Here is a 13,824-nt window from a genome sequence, read left to right as displayed (position 1 = left end):
GCATGCTGGGAATTATCACAACAATGCTTGAAGCCTGACACACACTCAGTGTTTAGTCAGTGAACTCCTTTGTCTTTATCTCTGAACATAAACTGAAGACTAGATTCAGAGTTAACTCTTAGACTCGTTAACTCATTCATGTTGATAATTAATGAGACTCAGTTTTCCTCATCACCAGTCCTCAAACTGTGTCGGAAACATTCAGTCATTGAGCAGAAACATTAGAGGAAATTAAAGTCAGGTTTCCAGTTAATGAGCTGAAGGACACAGGACTTGTTTCTGTTGTTTCTGTTCGATCCTTTAGAGCAGGTCTGTTATATTAGAAAGCATTCACTAGTGTACCTAATGAACTGGCCGGTGAGTGGGTGTAGAGTGTTCTTGCAGCCTTTTTTTACTCAGTGACGCCTCCTGTTGCTGTGAAGCTATTTGAGCTGACGAAGCTCCGCCTCCTCCAACAACACAATGAAAATAACAGCCTCTGTGTTTGTGTTTGTGGTGAGAGTCAACAGAACCATAACAGGAACATGAACGGCATGTTAACCAGTGTGGCGTACCTCAGGGCTCAGCTCTAGATCCTCTATTCTTTTCTCGGAGGTGGTCGTTATCGTCGCTGTTTAATTATAACGTTGACACCAGTCAACACAACACGTCAATACACAATGAAAACACAATTAACAGCTGGTGCAGAATGTGTTGAGAGGACTGGTCACGGTGGAAATGCAAAGAAGAAACAAACAACTGAAAATAAAGATGCCTCAATCAAAAGACTAAAATATTTAATGATATATAGTTAATCACACTACGCCACATTTATCAGCTCTCAGCGACCCAGTGAACCCAGACCCAGCTGTTTACTGGTTAGCTTCTTTCTTCTTTTGTGTTTTATTCAGTTCAGTCGTTTCAGGACATCTTACCCCACACTTCAGATTAATCACACGTCAAAACTTATTTGTGGCTTTAAAAGGAAATCAGCTGTAATCAGAAAGCCTTCATGTTCTCTCGTGTACCTAATAAAGTGGCCGGTGAGCCACGAAGGCTGAAACTAATTTCCGGTTTTCGTCGGTAAACGGGTCAAAGGTGAAGGATGTTCTAAGACAAACAGGCGATATTACGGCCGACAGAGAGAAAACAACCCGTCCCCATTTAGTGCCGCCCCGCCGTCGCCACGGCAACAGAGATGAAAGGAGGAGATGCTCATTATGTCTGATTCAAGGATTACCATGGACACGGTGCAGAGCAGCAGCCTCGGGGGGCGGCAGAGGCTGAATGCTAATGTCTCAGCCTTCACAGGTTTAAAGACACGTCCTCACCACGGACTCGTCCGTCTCAGACTTTCTGTCCTTTAGTCCTCAAATATTTAAAAAGGTTTGTTTTCATTTCAAACTGAGCCGATCTTCACACGTCTCCGTGTTCAACAACAGAAAATCAGAGGATTCACGACTAAACGGTTCAACGGTAACTCCTGTATTATTTACCAGGAGGACTTTAACGAGGACAACGTCTCTTCAGATCCTCTTCCATCAAACCAACCTTCTCAACTCATCCACATACAGTCAGTCTCCTCGAGACGCTTTACAGAACCAGAACCAGAACCAGAACCAAACGTCTAGATTTAGTTTCTATCAACCAACCGACCTGTTCATAGAGGTAATAAAATGACTGAAGGGTTATAAGAACAGAATCATTCCTCTTCAGCTTTACTCACAACAGTTTTCATCTTTCACACATCAAATCAGTTTTTTTATTTTTTCTGATTTTGATAAAAATGAACTAAAATGAGGCAGTTTCTCAGTTTGTGCCTCAAAGATAAAGTCTGGATCAGTTTCTGGATCAGTTTCTGGATCAGTGACAGTAAGAGAATATAAAAGTCCTCATTAACTCCTGTGGATTCCTACAGTCTGTGGATTAGTCTCTGATTCAGACTGAAATAAAACCAGGAAGTGAACAAACCCTCTGTCCTGCAGCACACAGGCTTTTCTCAGCGCCGCTGAATGAACCGAGTATGTGACCCCCTGAATGGGCGGCGGGCGGGGGGTCAGGAGGCGTCGCCCTCAGGCAGCTGCCAACATTATCATGCAAACCTCCAGAGTTTTTGTCTGGCTGTGTGGAGGAAGGCGGAGGAGGGTGGAGGGGGGTGGAGGCGGGTGGAGGAGTGGGGAGGAGGGTGGAGGAGGGTGGAGGCGGGTGGAGGAGTGGGGAGGAGGGTGGAGGAGGGTGGAGGCAGCAGACGTCCACTGACTAAAGCTAAATATTCTCTGGTGGAGGCTGCTTCCTCTCGTCTCTAAACTACTCCACCACGTTTATTCCTCCACAGAAAAGATCCTTTCATTTATTTAGTTTCCGTTTAAAAAACTAAACTTTTGTGAATGGAGTCTGGTGAGGATTCATTTCAGCTCGGAGACAAAAGATGATTGACAGTTCTCTGCCCCATTCAGAGAACAATGTGAAGCTTTTTCTATCTGTGTGAGGTCCACACTCTTCAGACACAAACACAACCAGCAGCTATTTACAGATTTTCATCATTAATTCATCTCGTCTGACGCGTTATCTTAAAGTTTGTATCTTTGTTTTAGCTTGAAAGCTTAAAATTAACACAATTTAGCTTAAAGTTTAAAATGTGTTAATTTAAAAGAAATATTTTTTAGTTTAGCTCAAAAATAACGTGTGTAGCCTTAAATAAAATTGTACTAACTTAAACTTTGTGTGAAAACAAACCTGCTGGTTTAAAAATAAATAAAATGAACATGTGTTTATATTGATGACACGTGAATATAAGTTGTGTTACATTAAAAGCGTCTTATTTTAACTTAAAAATAACACGTTAGCTTATAAAGTGAACATGAGTTAGCTTGAAGCTAAACATGATCCGGTGTTAGCTTAGAAGTAATATCTGGTAAATACATAAACGTTTTCATCTATCAAAGAGAAAACTGGTGTGAACACAGTTAGCAATGAGGAGCTAATGATGCTAATGCTGTAGAATCCCTGCTACGTTAGCCACCAAGCTAACGAGCCCGTTAGCGTTACATATGAAATCTGATCACAGAGACGCTGTTGTCTCTTGTTGTGACATGTGACAGGGACAACAATGCAGCGACTGTCCTCCAGTTGGGATGCTGATGCTGCTGGTCGTCATGGCGATCAGAGCTATAATGAATCAGCAGCGTGTGAGCTCAGTAATGCTGCCGGAGGCTTTAACTCTTCATACGGGAAAATAGAAAACTCATTAAATATCTCGTGACTAAATAATTATCTTAATGAGTCTAAAGGAAGTTAGTAGCTGCAGGCTAGCTGCAGGCTAGCTGCTAGCTGCAGGCTAGCTGCCGGCTAGCTGCTTCCTCTTCGTCTCTTACTGGACTGAAACCAGACGCTTCACTGACACATCCTGGTACAGACTGGTATTATAAGGCATGACACGCTGGAGCTAGCTGGTTAGCATGCTAACGTCAGTAGACACATTAGCACATTGACCTCATGTCACACAACATGTGAATCAGACTGAGAGCTTGGCTAGCAGTTCACTCTGCTAAGCTAAGCTAAGCTAAGCTAAGCTAAGCAAGGCTAAATACACTCAGAATACATCAGACGCTCTCAACAAACCAGAAGAAGAAGAAGAAGAAGAAGAAGAAGAAGAAGAAGAAGAAGAAGATGGCCGACGCTCTGGTTGATATTCTGCTCGTCTCGCTGTGACTCGAGCGTTTGGCCGTTGAACATCGGTTTCTTTCTCTTCTTCTGGCAGCGGAGAGGAGAAACTCTGTGTGACTAATTCTCTGACTGAACTCTGGATCTAATCTGAGCTTCACTGAGACCTTCTCCTCCGTCTGATTACGTCCTCCTTCACAGATTAACGCTCAGCAGGAGATCTGATCAGTTCAACTCTGATCAACTGACTCGTCTAAGACTCGATCACTGACTCGTTACTGGTTTAATACTGTGGAAGGTTGACGACAGACAGAGAGCTTAACGCTCAGTCATTAAATCATTTAACTGATTCTCTTCAGCATGTCTTCGTTATCTGACGATCAATAACTTTAATGATTGAGACTCAAACTGATAAACTTGTCTGACCCGTTTGTCCTGTGACGCGTTCACTGACGTCACGTTAAACACATTAAAAGCTGCTCGTAGTAAAATATTCAGACATGAAAACAATCATTTCTTCTTCTGACTCGGTTTAACCTCAGAAAAGAAGATGAAGTTTCTGTTCAGACTCGTTCTACGTTTAGATACGACTGAAACCAAAACCACCATGAGACCCTAACGTCACCTCCTCCTCCTCCTCCTCCTCCTCCTCCTCCTCCTGGTTCTGAGCGGTTTCCTCCAAACTAACGTCTTCATTGGTTCCAGAGGTTTGTGGTTCTAGTTTCTCATCTTGTCTCTTAATTTTCACGCAGCTCTTCTCCGTCCTCAGTAAATCAGTTTGTCCTTCATCCTAACTACGGGACACACTCTGTTCTCTATTCAATACGTGTTTGATTTATTTATTCTTGTTTTTAGAACGATGCACCTTCAGAACGTTAGAGTCAGAATGAAACTCTTCATCAGAGAAGATGAGTTCATGTTTAATGTGCAGGTCTGTCCAGCTCCTGGTCACTGACCATCACAGCTGATTACAGCGATCAGCTGTTGACCGACGGAGACGTCTGATTGGTCGAGCTGTGATGGACCACAGGTGAAGTTGATCAATAACGATCAGTTTCATCAGCTGATTCTGGGACGAAGCTACCAGAGCTAACGAACCACCAGACAACCATTTTGAAGCGTCACCATGACAACGCCAATAAGATGCAGGTGAGGGTGAGAGAAACAAGATGGAGGACGGAGCGGTCACCTGCACCAAATATCCACCTCCAACCAGTTAACGATGACATCGCTGAGTCAGAGCTACGCCTCTGAGTAGGCCACGCCCACTGGTGACATCATCACCGCTCGCCCGTCATGTCTGAATGTTTAGTTTTAAAAGTTCAGATTTAAATCAGATGAAACTTTATTAATGATTCATTTGAACCTTTTTAAACTTTAATGAGTTTCTGGATCAGACGTTTAACGACTTCCTGTCTCTGAGGAAATGAACCGTCCATCACCTGCAGACTGTTTTCAGACTGGTTGTTAAGAGACGTAAAGGTTTAAATGTTTAACCAGAACACAGTGACTCTTTAACATTTAAATGATGATTCTGTTTATCTGTCAATGACCACGTGTTTCTGTTTAACTCTTACATCAGCTGTATTAACTGCTGCTGATTTAAAAACAACAACCAGAGAATAAAACGAGCAGCTCTCTCACTGAATCAGCCCAGGCAGAGTCTGGGACAGTCTGGGACAGCCTGGGACAGCCTGGGACAGTCTGGGACAGCCTGGTCCACGGTTTAAAGGCTGCAGCTACAGGAGCTCCAGAGACATGTCTGACAACATTCAGGGATTCATGAGCAAACACGGAAATATTAAAATGAGTCCTGAGACGCCGTTGAGGAAGTCAGAGGACAGAGGACAGAGGACAGGGGACAGAGGACAGAGGACAGAGGACAGGGGACAGGGGACAGGAGACAGAGGACAGGGGACAGGAGACAGAGGACAGGGGACAGGACGGTGAAATGTGTCCTGGTTTGTTCAGACTAACTGCAGCATGGAGACGAGACAGAGGAAGGTTTACTGTCTCTGTGTCTGAGTGTGAATATATAAACACACATATACACTGATCAGCCATAACATTATGACCACCTTACTAATACTGTGCAGGTCTCTCTTGTGGTGACTCATCAGAGAATGGACATGGGCCTTCTGAGGGTGTCCTGTTGTTAGTGTGTGTGTGTGGGGGGGGGGGGGGGGGGCCTCTGTGGATCATCCCACAGATACTTGATCAGTTTGGGATCTAGTGAATCTGGAGGCCAGGTCAACACCTTGTGCTGTTCTTCATGGTTTTTTTTTAGTTGTTCCTAAAGTGTTTTTGTGTGTGTGTCTGTGTCAGGCTGCATCCTGCTGGGGATGGCTGCTGCCATCAAGGAGGGTCATTGCTATGGGGTGGGGGTGTCTGGTCTGGTCTAGGTGGGGGGGCCTGGTCTGGTCTAGGTGGGGGGGCCTGGTCTGATCTAGGTGGGGGTGCTTGGTCTGGTCTGGTCTGGTCTAGGTGGGGGTGCTTAGTCTGGTCTAGGTGGGGGGGGGTCTGGTCTGGTCTAGGTGGGGGTGCTTGGTCTGGTCTAGGTGGGGGTGCTTGGTCTGGTCTGGTCTGGTCTGGTCTAGGTGGGGGTGCCTGGTCTGGTCTAGGTGGGGGTGCCTGGTCTGGTCTAGGTGGGGGTGCTTGGTCTGGTCTGGTCTGGTCTAGGTGGGGGTGCCTGGTCTGGTCTAGGTGGGGGTGCCTGGTCTGGTCTAGGTGGGGGTGCTTGGTCTGGTCTGGTCTGGTCTAGGTGGGGGTGCCTTGTCTGGTCTAGGTGGGGGTGCCTGGTCTGGTCTAGGTGGGGGTGCTTGGTCTGGTCTGGTCTGGTCTAGGTGGGGGAGCCTGGTCTGGTCTAGGTGGGGGTGCTTGGTCTGGTCTGGTCTGGTCTAGGTGGGGGAGCCTGGTCTGGTCTAGGTGGGTGCTACATGTCTAAGTAACATCCACACCAATGAATGCCAGGTCCAGAAGTTGGTCAGTGGTCATAATGTTGTGGCTATACACACACACATATACGTCCAGAGAGACGCTCCCGCGCCGTCTGACCCAGTTTCTCCCCCCAGACCGGAGCCTCTCTCTCGGTGTCTCTTCTCATCCATCCCCCGCTTCACCAGCGACACACGCACGGACACGGACACACACACACACACACACACACACACACCCCCCGACACAGCCGCAGCCACCATCCGCCTCCAGCCTCCAGCCTCCAGCCCGGTGCTCTGGATGTCTGAGAGCGAACAAAGCCTCCACACACACACACACACCCCGACACAGCCGCAGCCACCATCCGCCTCCAGCCTCCAGCCTCCAGCCCGGTGCTCTGGATGTCTGAGAGCGAACAAAGCCTCCACACACGTCCACACACGTCCACACTGAGCCCCGTGGAGAAGCCCTCTTACCTGGCTGGAGCAGAGCAGGAGGAGCGGGGGGAGCAGCGGGAGGAGCAGCGGGGGGAGCATGGTGCCGCTCGCTCGCTCGCTCGGTCGGTCGGTCTCTGTCTCTACACTCCGGCCTGTTCCTCTCAGTCTGCTGCGCATCCAAACAATGGCGATCTGTGCTGCATCGATGCTCCGTCTGCGCTTCAGTCCCGGCTCTCCGCCACCATCATCTTCATCAGCGTCTTCCTCACGACGGACCGCAGCTCGAACCGGACCCGCGGGGATTCACAGGATTCGGGCCGGGCTCCGGGGTCCATGCCGCGGCCTGGAGGCGAACAGGAGGTCGGTGTCGGTCAGCGGTGATGAAGCTGCTGCTGCGCGGCGTCGCCCCGCCCTGCGCCTCGGAGGCTGCATGGAGACACCGGGTCCTCCTCCTCCTCCTCCTCTTCCTCCTCCTCCTCCTCCTCATCTTCATCATCCTCAGCTTTACACCATGATCTCTGAAAATGTCAAAAATATCTCAGATCATTTTCTGTCTCCAGAGAAAAACAAACTAAATGAGTAATGTTTTATTTCTGAGGTGAATCAGTGACTCAGTGACTCAGTGACTCAGTGACTCCGTGACTCCGTGACTCCGTGAATCAGTGACTCAGTGAATCAGTGACTCAGTGAATCAGTGACTCTGAATCAGTGACTCAGTGACTCAGTGAATCAGTGACTCAGTGACTCCGTGACTCCGTGACTCAGTGAATCAGTGACTCTGACTCAGTGACTCAGTGAATCAGTGACTCAGTGACTCAGTGAATCAGTGACTCAGTGACTCTGAATCAGTGACTCAGTGACTCAGTGACTCAGTGAATCAGTGACTCAGTGACTCAGTGAATCAGTGACTCAGTGAATCAGTGACTCTGAATCAGTGACTCAGTGACTCCATGACTCCGTGACTCAGTGAATCAGTGAATCAGTGACTCAGTGACTCAGTGAATCAGTGACTCAGTGACTCAGTGACCAGATGAACGGATCAATCATCCGCTCATTGTCTCTTACAGACTGAACATCTGATCTATTTATGTTCTACTGTTTACTGACACACACACAAACATCCACGATTTATTTCTAATTTCATTGGGGGCGGAGTCAATGTCTAGAGGCTCCGCCCACATATGAACACACCTGTCAACGTCAGCTCAATGATCGTCTCAGAAACATACAAACATCCAGTTGTTCAGTCTTTAGTGTGAAACTTCAACGTAATCAGAAGATCGTGTTATTTTTATTTATTTTATTTTTTAATAATAAACGTCAGCTTTACAGTTACTGAACTGAACAGTTAACAACGAGACTCTGAGGTTTATAAATTAATTTAAATGTCCTTTCAGTTAGCTTAGCATTAGCCTCTTTCTCTGTAAAAACGTTTTTTTATTACATTAGCAGTAACTCCTGTCAGTCTTAGCTACTGTTAGCCTCGCTGCGGCTAATGTTACCTTAGCATGGAGAATATATAACAGTCTGTAGCTAACGTTAGCTTGAAGCTGTGACTGCTGCGGTTCTAATCAGAAAACTCAGTAAACTAGTAAAGTGAAGTCTCAGAGTGCTAACCTTGCTAACCATGCTAACCTTATATACAAGTGGAACACGGAGCAGCTAGTATGCTATGCTATGCTATGCTATGCTATGCTATGCTAGCTGATGCTGCCTTCAAACAGAAGCCGCTAGCTCATCGTTACAACTCAGGACGTCATGAGGACACTGCTGCTAGGCAACCGTTAGCATCTGGAAGCCAACGAGGCTAACAGTTAGCATGCTGAGGCCGCTGAATATCAACATTTTCTTAATCTTATCAAATTAAAACTAATTTATTAACTCCACCTTCTCTGAAAACGACTTCTCCACAAGGTGGCGCTGCCCTTACGTTAGCATTCACTGAGCTAATCAGGCTAATTAATGACTTCACTCACAAACCCGGAGTCAAAATGGCGGCTGGTGACGCTGACATACAGGGGGCGGGGCTTATGAGCTGCGCTGCCACCAGGGGGAGGAGTTTATTATATGAAGGTTTGTAATCAGATTACTTCTGTAATTAAACCAGTGATTATTATTTAAATAAAGACGTTAACTGTAATATTTTATAAGAACTAATTAAAGAGTTCAGTGTTAATATTAAATATATAAAATAGAGTTTTAGTTTAATAAAATAAGACAATGTTTATGGGACATGTCTTTGTCACAGTAGCACGGAAAAATATATAGAAAATAAATAAATAAATAACAAATTAGAAAATGAGGAAAATGTTAATATTAAAGTCCTTGTAAAGTTCAATGCAGGGAAAAATAAATCAAATATAAAGATGCATATTTGGTTTATTATTTATTTAGTTGTAGATGGAATGAAGTGATTTTATTTGTGTTTCTTGTTGTTTTTCAGTGTCTGAACATTTCAGCTGTTTAACTCTGGTTCCTGATGAAAGAGTTAAATTCATGTGTTCACTGGAGTCAGAGCTCTGAGGCTGCTCTGCCTCCTGCTGGAGGAAGCAGCTCATCACACGGTGAGTTCATCAGCTGATACAGAGCTGCTGCCTGACATTCATTCACAGCTCTGTCTCTATTTCTGTCTCTATTTCTGTCTCTATTTGTTTCTATTTGCTGGAGCTTGTGAGGAAACAGTGAAGACGTGGTCTGATCAGTGAGGACACAGTGAATCCATGAATCGTTTCTTGGAAGATGAACACATGAAGCTCAGCGTCTCTTTCTCAGAAACTCACAGGACTCATTTAACCCTTTCATGGATGGTTTTATCTGAGCTGCTTTATTAAAAGAGAAATGAATTTAAATGAAACTTTACGTGAGACGTCTTCAAACGTTGGACTGAACAGGTTTTATTATTTTAAGAATTATTTTATGTCAATACAGAAAACAACTTTCTGTCAAACTGAGGTGTTTTATTCTGAAAACTAGTTCACACACACACACACACACACACACACATTTACTCTTTTCTGACTTTATTCTTTGTTTTTTTTATTATTATTTTTATTATTTTTCAGATTTTTCTTCAGACAATAATCTGAAATAAAGAGTTTTAATCTCAGGTTTAATCTTCAGTTTTATTGTAGAAATCTTTATTTATTCTCATATTTTATGGACTTCACTGAAGCACATTAGCTTTGGTCTCAATCTGATGGATTTTAATCTAATTCATTCTCGTATACATTTAATTCAATTAATTCTAAAAATAAAACACATTCATTACACTTGGTATATTTCTACTAAACTTCCAGTAAATTAAAGACGTTCTTCCTCTGATATAAATGAAGCAGTGAGGAGCGTTCAGTTTGTTCAGATTTAAACTGATTGTTTTCAGTCAAAGCTCCGTGTGTGGATCTCCTCAGTCCACCTTAAAAGCAGCAGCTCTGAGGCTGTTGAGGAATTAATGAAGCTCAGTGACAGCGGCCATTGTTCCTGTGTGTTCCTCCTCCAACTAAACAAATGACTTCACTGAAAGAACGAGACTTTCCAGGAAAATGTTTGAGAAGTCAGACACACAGAGAGAGAGGAGGAGGAGGAGGAAGAGGAGGGGAGGAAGAGGAGGGGGAGGAGGAGGAGGAGGAAGAGGAGGGGAGGAGGAGGAGGAGGGGGAGGAAGAGGAGGGGAGGGAGGTGGTAGAGGAGGAGGAGGAGGAGGAGGAGGAGGAGGAGGAGGTTTAAAGTCTCTGTGAAGCTGAAGAACCAAAGTCCAAGTTTAGTTAAAACCAGACTCATTGATCAGATCTTCATGATTAATTCATCTTTAATCTCAAAATGTGAAACTTTATTGAATAAAAACATTTGGACTAAAGTCCGTCCTGAGTCTTTCTGTTTTTAATTATTAAAAGTTAAAGTGACGTCTCAAACGTTTCCTTTGGTTCAGTTTTAAAGCCACCGAGTGGATCATCTGAGGCCTTTAAGGCGTCCTGAGTGCGTCCTCCAGGACGGACGGATGGACGCCCCCCGCCTCCAGACTCTTCAGCAGCCTCTCGGCCGTCGCCTTCTTCCCTCCGGACCTCCTCCACTGGACCAGACCGGCCAGCGCCGCCGCCTCCACGCTGAGGCTGTGGTCGGCTCGGCAGCGAAACACGGCCTCGGCCGACAGACCCAGGTCCATCAGAACCAGCTCCCACTGGGCGCCGAGCCGGGACGCCAGGCGGGACAGCTGCCGGTCCGAAGGGACCGACTGGAGGACAGAGTCTGGGAGGGGGTGGACGTCTGTGGGGAGACGGAGGAGAACCAATCAGAGCTCAGAACAGATCTCAGCTCCAGAGTCTGGACTTAATTTAGATTTGAATGTTTGAAACATTCACTTTAAAATTAAACTTTATTAGAAAACACGTTTATTTTTTTATTTTTTAGTTCATTTCAACATTTTAAAAAGTTTCATCAAAAAATCTCAAACTCTCTAAAAGAAACAGAAACAGATTTATTTATGAAGTGTTTTAGTCTGCTCCTGGTTTTTATTTAATTAGTTTGACACGTTTTCATTTCATCGTCTGCTCAGAGACTTTTAAGGCGTCCACTTAAGGTGGTATTTTATCTGGAGGTTACCAGCGGTGACTTCCTGTGTTACAGTGACCTGATTGCAACATTTATTTTTGATTCTGTCGTCCAATGAATGACGACCAAACAGCCCAACCCCCCCCCCCCCCACCACCACCCACACCCCCCTGGATAAATAAATTAGTTTATCAGTCACTCAACTCTTACGTAGAAACCAGGGTCCATTTAAAAAGTCTGTGCTTTAAGAAAAAACAGGATTAAATAAAATCAAATGATCCTGATCAAACAAAAGCTCAAAGGACAGAACTGATGATGATGTTTAATAAATCATTTCATTAAAAGACGTAAATAAAATGTGAACTTCCTGTTTTTATTGATCAGCTGTTCAATAGGTTTAATTTATTTTAAAAGCAGATTTCTGCCTGAACTGAACAAAGACAAACGTCTGCAGGGACGTCCAGACTGAACACCTCCACGTTCCTCTGGAGCCCTGACCCTGAGGAGGAGGAGGAGGAGGAGGAGGAGGAGGAGGAGGAAGTAGCACTTGTTTTCCAGACCCCCCCCCCCCCCCCGTTGTGCTTTCCAGGAACCCTGTCCTGGTCTCAGATCCAGAGCTCTGAATCCACAGCTTCAGCAGATTCACTACAAGATGTTTTAACTTTATTAATAAACTTCATTTCCTCCTGATGATTCTTAAACTCTTTTATTAGTTTTGTTTTTTTAAATAAAGCGAAGGTTTAACATGTTATAGAATAAAAAGCTTCGTTCCTTAAAGAAACTAAAAGTTTAATGGATTTAACTTTAATTTATTTAGATCTCATTAATTATCATCATGGACGAGTTAACGAGGACTGGGCTCCATCAGTGGCCACTTCATTAGGTACGCTAGAGACACCAACGAGGATCGATGCCTTGAATCTAAGAGGAGCACGTTAAAGGGTTCTACAGGTGACTGATGAGGTTCTAACTGATGAGGTTCTACAGGTGACTGATGAGGTTCTAACTGATGAGGTTCTACAGGTGACTGATGAGGTTCTAACTGATGAGGTTCTAACTGATGAGGTTCTACAGGTGACTGATGAGGTTCTAGAGGTGACTGATGAGGTTCTACAGGTGACTGATGAGGTTCTAACTGATGAGGTTCTAGAGGTGACTGATGAGGTTCTAACTGATGAGGTTCTAACTGATGAGGTTCTAGAGGTCTGGTGGAGGGATCCTTTCAGTCGTCATCTCTGTTATTTTTAGGGTCATCATGGACAGTTAAGATGATTTAAACTGGTCCTGACCCAGTACAGCAGGATTAGACCTGGACCTGGTCTAGATGAGTCCACTCTGAGACACCATCACCACAAATAGAATAAAACGTTTTATGTCCCGGTTTAATTTCAGTTTGAGGAGTTTTAGAGAACAAGTTTTAGACCTGAAGCTACAGTTTAAATCTGTGTTGATCCCGTCTCCAGGAAGTGGTTTTAGACCTGGACCTGGTCCCCCTTAGCTTCCGGTAGTGTGTCTCACCTGTGGTTCCCGGTCCAGGTGCGGTCTGGAGCTTCTGCAGCAGCTTCTCTCTGACCCAGTCGAAGTCCTTCAGGGACTGCAGGAAGGCGTCGAAGGCCCGGGGACCGCGGCTCGGCAGGATGTCCAGCAGCTTCAGAGTCCTCCGTGTCTCTGTGGGCTGAGACATGATGTCCTCCACCTGCGCGACCGTTAAAATGTCCTCCTGGTACAAGAGCGGAACGATGGTGTCGCTGACCAGGAGCTGCCCGGACAGTTCCAGCCGGTGTTCCCGCAGCAGAGCTCTGTGGGCCGGCTCCATGTCCGCAGCGAGCCGCCGGTTCTACCTTCGGTCACCCATAGAGTCGAGTAACCGATTATCGGTCCTGATTACCGGCCCCGTCTCCGCTGCTAGTTCGAGCTACCGCGGTGTCCTCAATGTTTGTGTCCGAGTGGAAACATGAAAGCGGAACCAACGTTTGATTAACAACAGTTTCCAGTCGTTTTAATTTATATCTACTTTTAATTTGTTGTGGTAGTTTAATAATTAATAACTAAGTTTATTAATCCATTAATAATTATCCTCTCATCAGTTCGGCACATATTTAACACACCAGACAAAACTCCACTACGTTCCTATGGAGCTGGTCTTTAACATGTTGGATGATAAACATCTGAAAATCATCTTGATTTCTATTAAATAAAAACATTTAGCGAAACAAATGAGGCCGAAAGTATCAGAAGATACTGAACCAGTTTACGCTTAATATTTA

The 13,824-nt window shown here is 45.1% G+C and overlaps 2 protein-coding genes across 4 annotated transcripts in view; both read right to left on the bottom strand.

Annotated features, from left to right (window-relative positions):
- Positions 1-7,320, bottom strand: part of ptpro (protein tyrosine phosphatase receptor type O) — a 30,281-nt gene extending 22,961 nt beyond the window's left edge. For all 3 annotated transcript variants that reach the window (XM_084573528.1, XM_084573526.1, XM_084573527.1), the window contains exon 1: positions 7,053-7,320. In XM_084573528.1, coding sequence (XP_084429654.1) covers positions 7,053-7,190 — 138 coding nt within the window. In that variant the 5' untranslated portion in view covers positions 7,191-7,320. The remainder of the gene's footprint in view (positions 1-7,052) is intronic.
- Positions 7,321-10,785: 3,465 nt separating this feature from the next.
- cradd (CARD and death domain containing adaptor protein) lies at positions 10,786-13,486 on the bottom strand. The gene is made up of 2 exons (XM_084573993.1): positions 13,076-13,486; positions 10,786-11,272 (listed from the first exon to the last, which is right to left on the bottom strand). The coding sequence occupies exons 1-2, from the start codon at positions 13,371-13,373 to the stop codon at positions 10,971-10,973; spliced, it is 600 nt and encodes a 199-aa protein (XP_084430119.1). The 5' UTR covers positions 13,374-13,486; the 3' UTR covers positions 10,786-10,970.
- Between the last annotated feature and the right edge of the window lie 338 nt (positions 13,487-13,824).

This window comes from Chelon labrosus (assembly GCF_963514085.1).
Source record: "Chelon labrosus genome assembly, chromosome: 23".
NCBI lineage: Eukaryota > Metazoa > Chordata > Actinopteri > Mugiliformes > Mugilidae > Chelon > Chelon labrosus.
The sequence above is the reverse complement of the archived record's forward strand: the minus strand, read 5'-3'. Positions and strand labels throughout refer to the sequence as shown.

Excerpts from the sequence above, each read along its gene's own strand:
- cradd (XM_084573993.1), bottom strand. The coding sequence starts at position 13,373 with ATGGAGCCGGCCCACAGAGCTCTGCTGCGGGAACACCGGCTGGAACTG. Across the intron at positions 11,273-13,075 it reads ACCTGGACCGGGAACCACAG|ACGTCCACCCCCTCCCAGAC; the intron begins GTGAGACACACT and ends GTCTCCCCACAG.